The 16833-nt window shown below is 40.1% G+C and overlaps 1 protein-coding gene across 1 annotated transcript in view; it reads left to right on the top strand.

The window, feature by feature from the left end:
- The window catches only part of gtdc1 (glycosyltransferase-like domain containing 1), a 36221-nt gene extending 20646 nt beyond the window's left edge, over positions 1-15575 (top strand). Inside the window, exons 6-12 of the mRNA XM_070914074.1 lie at positions 1504-1592; positions 2020-2155; positions 7450-7559; positions 9466-9610; positions 14202-14272; positions 14369-14460; positions 14914-15575. Of these exons, the coding sequence (XP_070770175.1) occupies positions 1504-1592; positions 2020-2155; positions 7450-7559; positions 9466-9610; positions 14202-14272; positions 14369-14460; positions 14914-14988 (718 nt within the window). The 3' untranslated portion in view covers positions 14989-15575. The remainder of the gene's footprint in view (positions 1-1503; positions 1593-2019; positions 2156-7449; positions 7560-9465; positions 9611-14201; positions 14273-14368; positions 14461-14913) is intronic.
- The last annotated feature ends 1258 nt before the right edge of the window (positions 15576-16833 follow it).

Below are 16833 nucleotides of genomic sequence, written 5' to 3' on the forward strand. Positions count from 1 at the left end.
ACATACGGAACCAATTGTGGTGGATTCTGGCACCGAGAGCCGAGTCACCGGCAAACCCCCCCACCACCACCTAAAGTATGTCCTCCAACCAGCACCATGACCCCCCCTCCCCCGCCCCTTGTAGTCCTCAGTGCAGTCGTGGAGCGAGGAGGAGGATCGTCTCCTTTCAGACAGGAGAAGGTGGCCGGCAGCTGTTTCCATCCCTCCAGATTAAACTTGTGATTAGAAGGCGGGCTTCCTGCTTCATCAGCCGACACTTTGATTCACTCTGAGGTCGTCAAACTGTAATCAAACAGATGAGGACGCGGTTTGATCTCAGAGTCCAGCACTCTGTCCAGGTTCAGCACTTTAGACTGTCACATCATCAGGTAGTTGGGCTGTTTATTTCAGATGTTTCTAGAGTACAGAAGCTGGATGATGATGCCACAGCACAGTCAGGTACAGGTGTGTTGGTTGATGATGTCACAGCACAGTCAGGTACAGGTGTGTTGGTTGATGATGTCACAGCACAGTCAGGTACAGGTGTGTTGGATGACGATGTCACAGTCACATGTGCTGATCTTATTTTAAATGTCTGAACATGGTTATTGTAAAGATTGTGATTGTACACAATCCTTCACTCAGATTTACCTGAAGTTAAACAAGAAGCTAAAAGACCTAAAACAAGATAAAGAGAAGAACGTCTTTGCTGTGATAAAGAAGTGAGCAACTGTAGTCGAAAATGTCTTCCAGTGTTAGGGTTAGAGTTTTACAGGTTATAATTTAATAACTAAAATAAAAAATAAAATACATCTCTAATAATTTCTAATGGTCTCTTAGTCAGCTGGAAAAATGTGGAGAATAAAGTCACCAAAAGAAAATACTAAGGAATAAATGGAGCTGTTCGTAAACTCATAAACTCAATACAACCGAACTCTCATGAAATCAACTGAGACTTGTTCTAGAATTAATAGATAATATTATTAATATTAACAGTCATCGACTTTACGTGACAAACATTAACGAGTGAACTGCTGCTAACAGCCATCAGTCGCTGCTGATTTGTCAGAGTAGAACAACCCTCCCCACCCCCGATCAGAAAGCAGCTAACATGGACACCAGGCCAGGGGATTGTGGGGTCCCAGCTGAACCTGCAGATGAACCCAGCAGGGATCACAGATCTACAGCAGATGCTGCTTCTTCTCTGGACTGAAAATAATCCCAACGCTCCTGATGTCACCGTTGTCCCTTCATATGAATGTTACATCATTTCCTGTTGCGCCCCAAAAACAACCAGAAAACTGCACCATGAAGACGGTTTGACGCTTCATGCCGGTCAGGACCCCCCTCAGGTCTTCGGAGCGTCAGTGGACAAACACTGGACTCTGGCAGCGATTGGTTTTGACGACCGGTTCGTCTTATAAAGACTCTAATGTGGATCTTAATGTGCTGTAATGACCTGCTGAGACTCCTCCGGTCCACCGGGCTGGTGGTTTACTGATTCTTCTGCTGGTTGTTTTTCAGGCTGCTGCCCAAACACAAACTCCTCCGCAGGCCCGCAGAGTTGTCTCACGTTGATGACATCATCACCCCACAAGATGAGCAGCAGACTCCATGGTAACACTCTTAACTTCAACAAGAATAAAATTTTAAATTAGATCAGATGAACAGAATATACAGTAACAGATAAAGTACGTTCAGTCTGACTGTCACATGTCTGAACAGCGCCCCCCACAGGCTGTAGAGTCACTTAAAAAGCTAACTTCACCCTGCACTGATTCTCATTACACAACGTATATAGTTTAGGTTAGCGAAAGTTTAGCATCTTAAAATTATAACATCACAAAAAAAGAAAAGATGACATCATTATTAGATGATTATAAGAATAAAGATATTTTTACTCCAAAAAGATCTGAAAGTACGAGTACAAGTCCGGTAAGTTAAACATCTCATGTTTATCCTTTTCTCACTATTATGGGATGGATTTCATAATTGTGAGGTGTGAAGTTTGTCGACGTGTCCTGATGAGATGTTTTTATTGTAATGACCCCAACAGGTCTGAGCTGGAGAATCCACATCAGTCCACTTCTGAACCCAGAGCAGACCAGAGACCAGTTAGTGAGGAAGACACTGAAGACCAGATGAAACCTCTGCACATCGTCTGGCCTCACAGGTGGTAAGTTACATTTATTTACTTCATAATATGAAATTCATGTGTAATTTAGGAGTCTGACGTGATTTCAGTTTCCTGTCTGAACTGAATGTGTGAACTTTGATCAGACTTGATGTTGTTTGGCCTTTAAAATCACAGTCACATTTTCAGCCATTTTAAGTATTTTAAAATTAAATTATTGTATGTAATTTACTAGAAAAAGTCGTAACAGGTGCTCCCAAAATGAAATGAAATTGTCCTTTACAATAAAATAATATATTAATTAGGTTAGAAGGAAGTCATGTTTATTAAATACAATCATAATTTATTAGAAAATATAAAAATGTATTTTTAATTTATGAAAAACCAAATCGTATTCTGAAACAAAAGGTATTATAAAAATAATTATACTAGAAAAGAAGTAATATTGAAATGCTTTATTCATTAGCATGTTAGCATGCAGCTTTAGCATTAATCTAAGAGTTTTACAGGTAAACAGTATAAATGTATTTTGAAGTTTGCGAGTAAAAGTGAAGGATTTTTACTTTTAGCTTCACTTCCTGTCACGTTCAGCAGTTTGGTAAATCTGATCTCAGATCTGATGATATTTGATGCTTCAGATTATCTTCATGAATCAGATTCTGTCCTCACAGAGAAGAGACATTTTCCGTTTTGAGTTTATTGGACCTACAGGCCACCGTCCGGTCTGTGAGCGGTGTGTTTCTGTAGCATCGCTGTGTTTTTCACCTTCTCTTGTATCAGTAACAACAGCATCCGTCATGTAATCTGCTCTGAACTGAGCAAAAACACAGAAGGATTAAAGCTGCGACGCGCAGCCGGCTTTTATTCTGATTTCTGTTAATCTGTGATTGAAGCTTCTCGTCTGTTTGTTTTAATCTGTGTGTGGCCCCGATCCTCAGATTACAGCTCCGTCTTATTGCTGCTGTGGGGGGGGGGTGAACAGCTGTTTCAGGTGAAGATCGTGCAGCACCGGAGCTTCAGCCTGCAGCATGGGGGGGTCGGGTTGGGTTAAATCTGTGTGTGAGAGCTTCATGTTGATCAGGACCAGAGGATCCACATCATGATTGAAACACAACAAACAGCAGAAAACACGACACTCTTATTTTGTATGTTTTTCATATGGAGGCTGGAATACTTTTAATCTCATAAGTGACTGAATATGAAATATAATCACTGATGAACCCGTCTGCGGCTCGAGTCTGAAAATACATAAAACCTACTGAAACTAAATAAACCTACTGAAAATACATAAACCTACTGAAACTAAATAAACCTACTGAACTTAAATAAACCTACTGAAAATACATAAACCTACTGAAACTAAATAAACCTACTGAAAATACATAAATCTACTGAAAATACATAGATCTACTGAAAGTATAATAAACCTACTGATAATAAATAAATCTACTGAACCTAAATAAACCTACTGAAAATATATAAACCTACTGAAACTAAACCTACTGAAATTAAATGAGCCTACTGAACCTAAATAAACCTACTGAAACTGAATAAACCTACTGAAAATACATAGACCTACTGAACCTAAATAAACCTACTGGAAATACATAAACCTACTGAACCTAAATAAACCTACTGGAAATACATAAACCTACTGAAAATACATATACCTACTGAACTTAAATAAACCTACTGAAAATACATATACCTACTGAAAATTAATAGATCTACTGAAAGTATAATAAACCTACTGATAATAAATAAACCTACTGAAAATACATAAACCTACTGAAAATACATAAACCTACTGAAACTAAACCTACTGAAATTAAATAAACCTACTGAACCTTAATAAACCTACTGGAAATACATAAACCTACTGAACCTTAATAAACCTACTGAAAATACATATACCTACTGAAAATTAATAGATCTACTGAAAGTATAATAAACCTACTGATAATAAATAAACCTACTGATAATAAATAAACCTACTGAAAATACATAAACCTACTGAAACTTAATAAATCTACTGGAAATACATAAACCTACTGAAAATACATATACCTACTGAAACTTAATAAATCTACTGAAAATACATAAACCTACTGAAAATACATATACCTACTGAAAATTAATAGATCTACTGAAAGTATAATAAACCTCCTGATAATACATAAATCTACTGAAAATACATAAACCTACTGAAATTAAATAAACCTACTGAAATTTAATAAACTTACTGAATACTACATACTACTACATAGTACTACATACTTTATGTAGATCCTTTGACAGGAAAGTGTATTTTATATAGATCCTTTGACAGGAAAGTGTATTTTATATAGATCTTTTGACAGGAAAGTGTATTTTATATAGATCATTTGACAGGAAAGCATATTTTACGTAGATCCTTTGACAGGAAAGTGTATTTTATACAGGTCTTTTGACAGGAAAATGTATTTTATATAGATCTTTTGACAGGAAAGTGTATTTTATATAGATCCTTTGACAGGAAAGTGTATTTTATATAGATCTTTTGACAGGAAAGTGTATTTTACGTAGATCTTTTGACAGGAAAGTATATTTTACATAGATGTTTTGACAGGAAAGTGTATTTTATATAGGTCTTTTGAGAGGAAAGTATATTTTACATAGGTGTTTTGACAGGAAAGTGTATATTAAATAGATCCTTTGACAGTAAAGTGTATTTTATATCGTTCTTTTGACAGGAAAGTATCTGTTCAGTCTGTTAATGAGGACTCATTCAGTTTGTGGTTTTCAGACTCACATTGTGAATCTCAGTAAATAATATTTGAATTTTAAAAAGCTTCTCTTGGGTTCAACATGAAGCAGAATATTTAATGACTCATCTGTGAATCAGACCATCAGAGTTTGATGAATATTAATGAGCTCTCTGCTCTCCACTGAGCATGCTCACTCCTCTACACTATGAAAAGTACAAACATAAATATACCTATTAAAGATAGAAACAGGAGCAGGCCATCCTCTCAAATATACACATAAATGAATAGCTATGAATATATAAATGAATAGCTATATATATATATATATATGTGACTATAAAACAAGTTGCAGATTAAAACTAGCAGTTTGTTAGATTTGATCTTTGAGTCTGTGAGAAAGTTTAATTCACAGAAATGTTTCCAACTCGGAAACAAGTTAATCAGACTGAAACTATTAGAAAATGTTGATAACGACGTGTCATCAGAGCGTCACTGTGACAGAAGCAAAGAGAGAGCAAAATGTTTCATCCTGACGGTGACAATTACGAATAAATAAATAGTAAAAGTTGTGGATTGTTGGTTGGACAAAAAAAGATGTCACTAAAGACTTTTTTCTGAGGTTTTATAGACTAAACAGTGAATCCATAAATGAATTAAATACTTTTATTTCATAATAATTCTTATTTGTTAGGAGCAGCTGCTCGAAGTGAGTCAGTCCTGTAATAAATCCTCCTGCGCAAAGTTATAATGTACACTTTATTGTGTTGTATTATTCGCCTTCATTGATATAAATGGGGTGGACAAAATAACAGGAACTCGTGTGAGTCCAATTCAACAGCAGCACAAACTACATCCTCCGTAATGATAATAATATTAATATATATTAATGACAGCTGAATCAACACAAACTGAACCAGAGGATTTATTATAGGACTGTTGGATCAGACTGATTTAGTTTGAGCAGCTGTTCCTAATAAACTGGTAAACTGACTGTATTAATTTAAAACTTGTAACTAATCATTAATCTGACAGTTGAAATGTTAAACAATCGTGAAAAAACGGCATTAACAGTCTCTCAGTGGTCGCGATGAATCCTGCAAATGTCTTCAAATGTCTCATTTTGTTCAACCAACAGTTCAGTACCCAAAAATATTCAGTTTACTGAGATGTAAAACAGAAAAAACTGCTGAATTTCTGCTTATAAAATGACTGCAAAGCTGAATCGATTATTGATTTTCTATAAATTGACTGATGGATGAATCGTTGCAGTTCTGTGTCTGAAGGAAGCTCAGCGTTCAGATCTTCTTCATGTTGTTTTTAGTCCAGTTTGAGTACATTTATTATGCTTGTTAGTCTACACAGAGTGTTCCTATGTTACTGAATCCTCTCACATTAATTAACACTCATTTCTCCCCTCAGAGGGGGGAGGAGAGGGGGATGATGGGAGCTCTGTTATCTCTCGCTGGTTCAGTCTTTGTCCTCTCCTGTATCAGCACTGAGGGAATGGAGGATTCGTTGCTCACAGAAGAGTTAAAAAGGTTTTGTGGAAATGAGGGAATTATCTTGAGTCCGGAGGGAGACGAGAGGCTGAGAAGAAATAATCTGCTCACTAATACGTCACCTCAGGAAATCCAGCGAGATGCTGCCGACGCTGCTGTTTGACCTTCACACCGTCACTCTGCTCACAAATCAGCTTTTATTAATAACAGGACTAATGTGGCGACATCAGACCACCAACAACTGAACCAGAGTCAGCTGCTCAACACACCCAGTGTCTCCCGATCCAAAGGAAAACAATGGAATTACAGACTCACAGTCGTGGACATTTTAGTAAAATAGCCAAACAAACTGATAAAGTTCTTTGCAGGAAAAAGACAAACAATACAAGCAAAATTATTATTATTAAGAGGAGATAAAAAAAAAACACCAATCAGGTAAATATCTAATAAATATCTGGTAAATATCTGATAAATATCTGGTAAATATCTAGTCAGTATCTGGTAAATATCTAATAAATATCTAATAAATATCTGGTAAATATCTAATAAATATCTGGTAAATATCTAATAAATATCTGGTAAGTATCTAGTCAGTATCTGGTAAATATCTAATAAATATCTGGTAAATATCTGCCATAAATGAAGTGTGTGGCGTTGTCACCAAACGTTCAGGAACACTGAACGTCACCTGAAACTCTTCTCTTCTTGATTTACTCAAATGTATTGGTATCCAGATGTTTAGCCACCTTCCCCTGTGACACAGGAGAGTTTCCAGCTGTGATTTAAATAAAGCTGTTGCAGTCTCAGTAACTCTCTCGGTCCTTCAGCACCTCCTGAACCTGAAGACGATGTGTTGTTCAGTGAGAGAGAAGCAGCTTCACAACATCTGTTCAGCAGCTGAAAGAGTCGAGCCCCCCCCCCCCCGAACCCCGAGGACCAGGAGCATCAAGTGTCCACCTGCCGGTCCATCAACAGGCCTCCGGGGAGCGCTGCCAGCTCCTCCTCCTCCTCCTCTTCTTCTACATGTCTGTGGTTAAATGAGCTGCTGCAGCGTCTGTTAGAGACACAGTGTGTTTGTGTGTGTTTGAAGGGAACATGATAAAAACCCCGAGCTGTTCTTCTCCACTCTAATCAAACTGAAGGAGAGGCGACTCGACTTTCACCTGTCGGTGCTTGGAGAGACTTTCACTGATCCTCCAGGTAAACGCACACACACACACACACACACACACACACACACACACACATTAAACACACAAATACAACATTTCATTCACACTTAAAGTGAAAAGAAGGTGAGGGATGATGTCATACAGATGTTTCACACATTCAAATATATTTTTAAGTCATCGATGTGAAACTGTGTGTAAACTGCATGAACAAGCATCGCTCTCTCTCTCTCTCTCTCTCTCTCTCTCTCTATGTATATATATATATATATATATATATATGTGTGTGTGTGTATATATAGTACATAGATGCTGGGGAAGTTATCCAATGAAACAGCTGGGGAAAAGCCAGATTGTTGTTCAGGTAGACAAGTAAAGAAGGAGTCTCTTACATTAGCCATGAGGACGACTACCTGTAGTACAGTAGACAGGTGAAATACATGACTCTGAGTGTCTCAATAGCAAACATGGATGCCTGAGAGTTCAGTATTGTTCTGGAGTCAAAAGCTGTAGTTTGGACGTTGAGTTCCTTCATCACATTATTTTGATGAAGAAGTCTCTGACTTTTCTTTCACCTTTGGAAACTTCATATTTCTGTGTTTTATTGCAGTCTGGAGGTAAATAATCATCTTCTGTGTTATTAGATTATCTGAAGGTCAAAGGTCAGCGCTGCATACAGGCCTGAGGACAGTTTTTAATTGACAAAACACACCGTATATCATCAGCTGATGATGCTATAATGACTCTGTGTGTGTGTGTGTGTGTGTGTGTGTGTGTGTGTTTTAGCTTAATGAACACACTCTGGTCAAACACACTTTGAGATATTGAAACATAAAGTTATACTGCAGCATAAACACACTGACCGTAAATCCAGCTTCATATTCAGTGATTAGCTTTACGAGTGCTGGGAAGGCAATCACATTAGGACAATTTTAATCGACTTTGATTTTGTTAATAGGGTCAGAGTATTGATTATTTTCACCCCTCACCTGTTTTTCTTTCTGCTCGTGTCATAAACGTCCAGATTCATAAATGTCAGGCTTTTTTAAAAATGTGTTTTTATCTCATTTTCTTTATTTTTTCCTCCTCCCGCTCAGACGGAGTGTGTGTTAGAAAAGTCAACTCATCACATATATGATTATATTAATAACAGGACATATAATGTCTTTACATTTTATTTCCTAATTTGTCTGTCTTTCATTGTCTTTTACCTCTAATATTTACAAAAATGATATATAATATAAAACAAAACACACACTAATGATAATAATAATGTTATCATTTAGCTTCCTGTTTCCTTCCAAAATAAAATAACAAACAGACACAGTCAAACAGCCATATGTAGTTTGTTGGATATTATTCCTGCTGGCCTACTCAGACATCAGGACTCTGATCAAGACATCAGGACTCTGATCGACATCAGGACTCTGATCAAGACATCAGGACTCTGAGCTGCAGCAGCTTCATGAAGTCCTTCCTGATGTGTCAGTAACTTCTAACTTGTCTCTAAGTCAGGTTGCATCATTAAAACTAAGAAATGTCTCAGAGACTTTAGTGGTGTGTAAATCTGTTGCTAGGAAACATCTGTTGCGCTGTCCAATGAGAAGCAATCAACTATGTAAACAGGAAGTCACTGTAGCATCACAAGCTAGCATAACTTCCAAAAACTACAGTGTCAGAGGCTAAAAGATAAATTCTTAGTAAACGTAGGTGTTAGTTTTCTGTGTGTTTCATACAATTATAATGAGACGGACATATCTGATTATGCTAAGCTAACTGATGTTATTTACTCATTTAGTCAAATGTCATCAGCATAACAAAACAGTTTCTCATTAAAAGAGAATCATTTTCTTTGTAACAATGATGTGAGAAATATAACTTGTAATATATATATATAACTCCTGTAAGTCTCCTCCTCTTCTTCTGTCATTCTGCAGAGATCTTCTTGGAGGCCAGACGTCAGTTAGACCGTCACATCCTGAACTGGGGTTTCCTGTACAGTAAAGAGGATTATCTGCGAGTGTTGAGTCAGGCTGACGTGGTCGTCTCCACCGCCAAACACGAGTTCTTCGGAGTCGCCATGTGAGTTCAGATCTCATATCACTCACTGAGGGCTGTTATTTTATACAGACGGAATTTATTGTAATTATTAGAAAACCAACGAAAACCAGGTGCAGGAATCAACAACACAACAACCTGACATTCAGGTTCACTGCGGTTTTATTGTATTCATCTTTAAGTTCTTGAGCCACTCAGGAAGTGAAAACACTTTAGTCTTTAAAGAGCAACTTTTATGTTGGAGACTGAGTGAATCAATAGGAAGGGAGAGCAGCTCCGGTTTAACAGACCACAACACCCCTGTTTCATGGTGCTGTACCTAACCCTGATTTGGAAGCTGACTCTTCAGTATCACCTGCTACTGCATGTTGAGTCGGGACAACGGCTCCCTTTTGTTATGTGAAAAGACATGTTGTTTTTTGTTTAAAACGGCCACCTTTCCCTCTGAATTTATGCCCTTTTATCTTTTAAAACATAAAATTCTGCATTAACTTTTCAAATGGTAATTTTCAGGAATGGTTAAGTTTGAAGTAGTATAAAGGTGGATTTATTGTGTTCCAACAAAAAGATGATTTACAACGTCAGAAACCTGGATGCACTCTCACCAGCAGTCTGCTCAGCACACCTCAGTATGTGTGCAATGAAACCCAGCGAGGCCTCACACTGAGTGTGTAGTGACTTTATTTAATCAGGTGGTCTCATCAGATCAAAGACCTGATAGAAACCTGCAGGTATGGACTCTGTGAGGACCGCCAGCCTCTCAGGTTGTCTGTATGTGAATCAGACTTCAGTCAGACTTCAGTCACCTGAACTCTGCAGCTGAATCTCTGATCACACTTTCAGTCAGGTGGATCTGAGCTGCAGGCTGAACAACAACAACCAATCAGACACTCCTCTCTCTGAAGCACAACCAACCAAACAGCTCTGTGAGTGTCAGCCTGCAGTCCTGAGCATCTGATCTTCACCTGATTCATGTTGGAAGTCTGTTTGTAGCTCACTGAGATATTTATTTATAGTTTGTCCTGGTAGTTTTTTAATAAATTTAAAATAATAATAAAGTAGAAAAGGCCTCAATGTTGTGAGGAGACTGTGCATGTGCTCGCTGCTGAAAGAAGTGGCAGTTGAAGCACAAGTACTGACAGAAATCAAGATGACAGTTAAAATGGAAGTGCTGATTGAGGTTGTAGCGTCAGTTAGTGTGAAAGGAGTTGAAATGTCAGTTGAAGTTTAATTTTAAGACTGGACACCTCCTGCTAACCTATTGATAGCACTGAAACTGAGCTTTATATATTGTTTTTTTCGACGTTTTTGTGGAGTCGGACACCCAGAAAGGTAATTTGAAGACTGGAGTCAGTCTCTGTGTTTCCATTCAGAGTCTGTCCTGTTTTAATATCAGGACAGTGTGTTTACAGGGACATGGTGTGTGAGGACATTACTGTCTTTCAGGAGGATGCTGTATGTATCTGTGGGGACATTAGCATGTTGCTAATGTTAGAATATTAACAACTGTGTGTGTGTGTGTGTTTGTGTGTGTGTGTGTGTGTGTGTGTTGAGGTTATTAGCATTCTTATGCTAGGATGTTAAAATGATATGGGGACTGTCTGTTTGAGGGGGGTGTTAGCATGTTAGCATTCTGATGCTAGGACGTTAAAACGCTTGGGGATTGTGTGTGTGTGGGGGGGGGGTTAGCATTAATAATTAGCTGCTTCTTCAGTTCGCAGCTTTAGTGTTAGCATCCACAGTGAAGCTAACAGCAGGCAGGCAGCTGAGACAGTGACGTCTTCTGTGTTGGATGTAGATGAATAAAAGCGTGAGTAGTATTTGTGTAATGAGAGTAGACGGCAAACTGTTCCCTCTATGTGATAATGAAGTCATGAGCTAATTATGGCAGAGAGAAGAAGTAATGTTGTCCCTGAGGGGGGAGTGATGTTTGTGTTTGTCTTTGATCCAAAACCAGGAGGGACCAGGACCCTCTGCCCCCCACAGTGCTCTGCTGATACTCAGCTCTGTGGTGTTCATACAAACAGTCTGTTTCTGAAAGTTTACATGTAGAAATATGGACTTTAAAGGGTCAGTAATATTAACATGGAGTTCTGTGAGAGCTCAGATCAGGTGGTACAGCTGTTCTTCTTCTGCATCCTCAGTCAAAATCATGTGAAAAAATAAACAAAATATAAATACTATATAAATTCTGCTCATTCATATTGAGGCACCATTTCATACATTTCACCTGTACTTATTTACTGTGGACAGTAGAAACACTAGCACAAACATAATCCTTCTGCGTCTCTTTGTGGCTAATGCTAACGACAATACAATACTAGTGTTAGCATGCTAATCCTCATGTCATAAGAAATTCAAGAGAAAATGATCCGTTACTTGGTTTTAACATTAACAGTTTTAATGTAAAAATCTACTTTTAACGAAAACATTTGGTGCAGTGATAACAGCACGTTGATTTTTTACATTTGATTTACTTTAAAGTACTTGAAGTGTCTCAGCTTTTGCAAACTCAGTTTCTTGGATAAACGTAATGTTTATGTTATGTAATGTTAACTGTTAGCATGGTATCATTTGTACATTTAGCATGTTAGCATTCTATCACTATGTCTTCTATGTTGTACGTTCTCCACCCTTTAACAGGCTTTGCTGTTGGTTTACCTTTATGAGGCTCTGCCTCGGCACCTGAGAAAAAATATTTGCACTCACCACCCAATCAGGAGGTAGCATCCTCCCCCTATAAAGCCCCGGTGCATGCACTGCCTGTCTCCCTTTTCAACTCAGCCACCTTGAGTACAGTCACTCCACTCAGCCCAACATTAACTGAGTCACCCTCCGATGTTGTTTGAGGAGTCCTGTCACCTCTCTCCTTACCTGTTTCAGCCTGCGTGCTCCCTCCACTCTCACAACAAGTTATCTCATGACACTTTACCAGCCCTAACTATAAGATATATATATATAAGATATACATTTGATTTGAACATGATTTCAGGTCATCTAGGTCTTTATGTCCTTAAGGCATGCTTGGAGCTTTGCTAACTGATGAGGTTCTTCTGGCTTGATTGATAGATATAGCTGGGTATCATCCGCATAGCAATGAAAATGTATGGAGTGTTTTCTAATGATATCTCCTAAAGGAAGCATATATAAGAAGGGAATAGTATTGGTCCAAGCACAGAACCTTGTGGAACTCCATGACTGACTTTGGCGTACATGGAGGATTCATCGTTCACATGTACAAACTGAGATCAATCTGATAAATACGACTTAAACCAGCTTAGTGCGGTTCCTTTGATGCCAATTGAATGTTCCAGTCTCTGTAATAGGATGTGATGGTCAATGGTGTCGAACGCAGCACTAAGATCTAGGTACAGATATAGGTCTATAGTTGGCTAAAGTTTGGCGGTGAATGCAAATATTTTTTCACAGGTGCAGAGGCGGAGCCACGTTAGGGTAATCCATAGACTGTAAATAAAAGCCGGAGCTCAGGCCGACAAAATAAAAGCACAGCCAGTTTCGTCTCCTGTCTGAGATCAGTTTTAAATTGTCTGTCCGAGTAGAAACAATAGAGTCGCCCTCAGCTACGTGTTGATGGTGTCAGCTGAGAGTCTCCTCGTTATCACTGAATTCTGTTTAATCTGATTAATTATGATCATCAGTGTGAGCAGACGCCTGTTCGTGTCCTGCGGTGATGATGTCATTCAGTCCAGTGAAACGATTAGATAATTAGAGAGAGACTGAGATGAAACGTCTGACAACATTTACTCACATCAGAGAACTGAACTGAACTGACCTCAATAATCCCGATCAGAGACATACAGGAGCTGGACCTTCAGACCTTCAGACCAGAACTTATCAGAACTAAAACTGTTTTTTATGAATCACATTTGTTTTTGATGAAATGCTGTGAAGTTACAGTCTGTTTAAATATGAATGTTTCCAGCATGAAGAGATTGAAAAGTCATCAATTATTCATCAGTGATCCACAAAATATTTAAATTTAGGGCGTCTGTGGTCAGCAGGTCACGTCATCTCAGAGGGACCAACTGAGAGACTGTCTCTCTCTCTGTCTCTCTCTCCCTGTCTCTGTATCCCTCTCTCTCTGTCTCTATGTCTGTCTGTCTGTCTGTCTGTATGTCTCTCTCTCTCTCTGTCTGTCTCTCTGTCTCTCTCTCTGTCTGCCTCTCTCTCTGTCTCTATGTCTCTCTCTCTGTCTCTGTATGTCTTTCTGTATGTCTCTCTGTCTCTCTCTGTATGTCTGTCTCTCTGTATGTCTCTCTGTATGTCTCTCTGTCTTTCTCTCTGTATGTCTCTCTGTATGTCTCTCTGTCTCTCTCTCTCTCTGTATGTCTCTCTCTGTCTGTCTGTCTGTCTCTGTCTCTGTATGTCTCTCTCTGTCTCTGCCTCTCTCTGTGTGTGTGTCTCTCTCTCTCTCTCTCTCTCTATGTCTCTCTCTCTCTCTCTCTCTGCCTCTCTCTGTCTGTCTGTCTGTCTGTCTGTCCACACTGTGATGTGATGTGGTTCAGACCTCCATGTCCCCCTCAGGAGGACCTGTAGTAACGTCTCAGTGTCTCATGTTGTGTATTAACACTTTAACTTGTTGAATGTTGCGCAGGTTAGAAGCTGTCCACTGTGGCTGTTATCCTCTGTGTCCGAAGGCTTTAGTGTATCCTGAAATATTCCCAGGTAATAAAATATGCGATTTAAAGTGAATCCTTATTGAATAATGTAGCGCCTGTCAGTGTGGAGCTGCAGCTTTTTCTTCTCTGCTCTTTAATGCAGCAGAGTACCTGTACTCCACACCTGAGCAGCTCTGTAAACGGCTGCAGGGACTCTGCAGGAGGCCCGACATCGCCCGACGACACGTCGTCAAGGTAACAGACAGAGGTGTCCTGGGAGTCCTTACCGCAGTGGCCCCATGCAGTGCTGCATGTCATCGGTCTTCAGCAACAGTCCAAATCTGAGAAGCTTTTTTATCTTGTGATGGAGCTAAGCTAACTGTCCCCCCTCCTTCCAGTTTTTGAGGGAAGCTAGGCTAAACAAAACATACTTTGAAGCTAACTGCTAACTGGGGTTTGAAGCAAACTCCAAGCTAACTGGTTCTAGATGCTAACTCTGAGCTAATTGGACTTTGAAGCTCACTCTAAGCTAACTGACCCTAGACGCTAAGTGGCCCTAGAAACTAACCCGGAGCTAACTGGAGATCAGATACTGTTTATATTCCAACATTTTGAGCTTTAACTCGTTTAAACTTGTTAAAAATTTAAATATATAAATACATAAAAATGGAGAATAAGTTTGTTTGATCTTCTTCTTCTGTTGTTCAGGTCGATACCTCCTCCTTCTCCTGGACCTCTCTGAAGGAGCGTTTTGAGACTCTGCTGGCAGCTCAGCGTCCCTGAATGCACTGCGGCGGCTCTGACTTCAGTCCATTAGCGTCGGCTGGTTTGGAGGTTGTTGGAGCGTCTGCCAGCCCGTCGTCATGCCTGACTTAAAGCCACGGCCCGCAGAAAGCAGCGGTGACTTCCAGCCCGTCTCAGGCACCTCTGAGCCCCAAATCAAAGGCAGTCTGGCGGGCTGGAGACGCAGAGTCTGGACCTGTAAACGTCCCCGTCCTCTCAGGCTGGAGGAGAACTTTCTTTTATGTGTGTGGTTTGGGTGGAGGAGGGGGTTAACGTGTAAAAGCTTTCATGTTTCCACAGGCGGTGCCACCTCATATATCCGGCTGGATCCATTTTTATCCTTTGTGCTGCTGAGTTTCTGTTGTTCACCACAGCGACTGAGCGGCAGCCAGGCTGTGGTTTCTGTCTGCAGCTCCACCTGAGCTGCCAGGTCCAGGACTGAGAAGAAACCAGAATAAAGTGGATCTCCAGACGCTTCATACCCACTGTTAGAAATCTACAACAAAATCCTGGAAGTTGTATTTAATCCAAGCAAGTGAAAGGATCTACATGTTTTTTAATAAAAAAAGAGACTTGTTGAAACAGTTTTCATCTGATCAACTAACTTTTGTCTATTAATCAATAAACTGTCAATTAGATAAAATAAGACTTTATATGGAAGCTCGTTCATGCCAAGAGAAGAAACTAATAGATGAAAAAGAAGCAGGACAAAGATAAGATGATGGTAAGTGAACACTGCGATAGAAAGACTCTTAATTATAAGATAAGTCAAAATTATGAGATTTTTAGTCAAAACAATAATTAAAAGATTATTGGATAATAAGTCAAAAAAACTGAGGTAATAAGGAAAACCTTCCTTGTACTTCATTTTTGGTCTCAGAAGCTGAACGGACTGTTGTGAAGCTGCTGTTTAATGTTTTCTTTGTATGTTTGAAGCTGAGTTCAGTCGGCAGCAGCTTCAGGCCTCCGTTTACTGAATCAGTAACGTGTCCAGCCTTCACACGCAGAAACAAACTGCTGTGTTTGAATCTGACCTCAGGCCAGAGAATCAAACGCTTTAATCACAGCACAGCGTCTCACTGCAGCGTCTGCATGAGAGGACACAACCAGAGAGATGGCAGGCTTTAAATGCAACACCACCACTGAGCTACTGAGCACGCTCAGATGCTTCACCACTTACACCAAAACACCACGACCACCCTCACAACACCACCAACCTCCTCACGTCACCACCGACCACCTTCATCACACCACCAACCTCCTCACATCACCACCGACCACCTCCCGACACCACCGACCATCTTCACGACACCACCGACCACCCTCACAACACCACCAACCTCCTCACATCACCACCGACCATCTTCACGACACCACCGACCACCCTCACAACACCACCAACCTCCTCACGTCACCACCGACCACCTTCATCACACCACCAACCTCCTCACATCACCACCGACCATCTTCACGACACCACCGACCACCCTCACAACACCACCAACCTCCTCACGTCACCACCGACCACCTTCATCACACCCCCAACCTCCTCACATCACCAACAACCTCCTCACATCACCACCGACCATCTTCACGACACCACCGACCACCCTCACAACACCACCAACCTCCTCACATCACCACCGACCATCTTCACGACACCACCGACCTCCCTCACAACACCACCAACGTCCTCACGTCACCACCAACGTCCTCACGTCACCACCAACCACCTTCACCACACCACCAACCTCCTCACATCACCACCAACCACCTTCACGACACCACCAACCTCCTCACATCACCACCGACCTCCTCACAATACCACCAACGTCCACATGTCAC

Source organism: Enoplosus armatus, chromosome 11, assembly GCF_043641665.1.
Source record: "Enoplosus armatus isolate fEnoArm2 chromosome 11, fEnoArm2.hap1, whole genome shotgun sequence".
Taxonomy (NCBI): Eukaryota; Metazoa; Chordata; class Actinopteri; order Centrarchiformes; family Enoplosidae; genus Enoplosus; species Enoplosus armatus.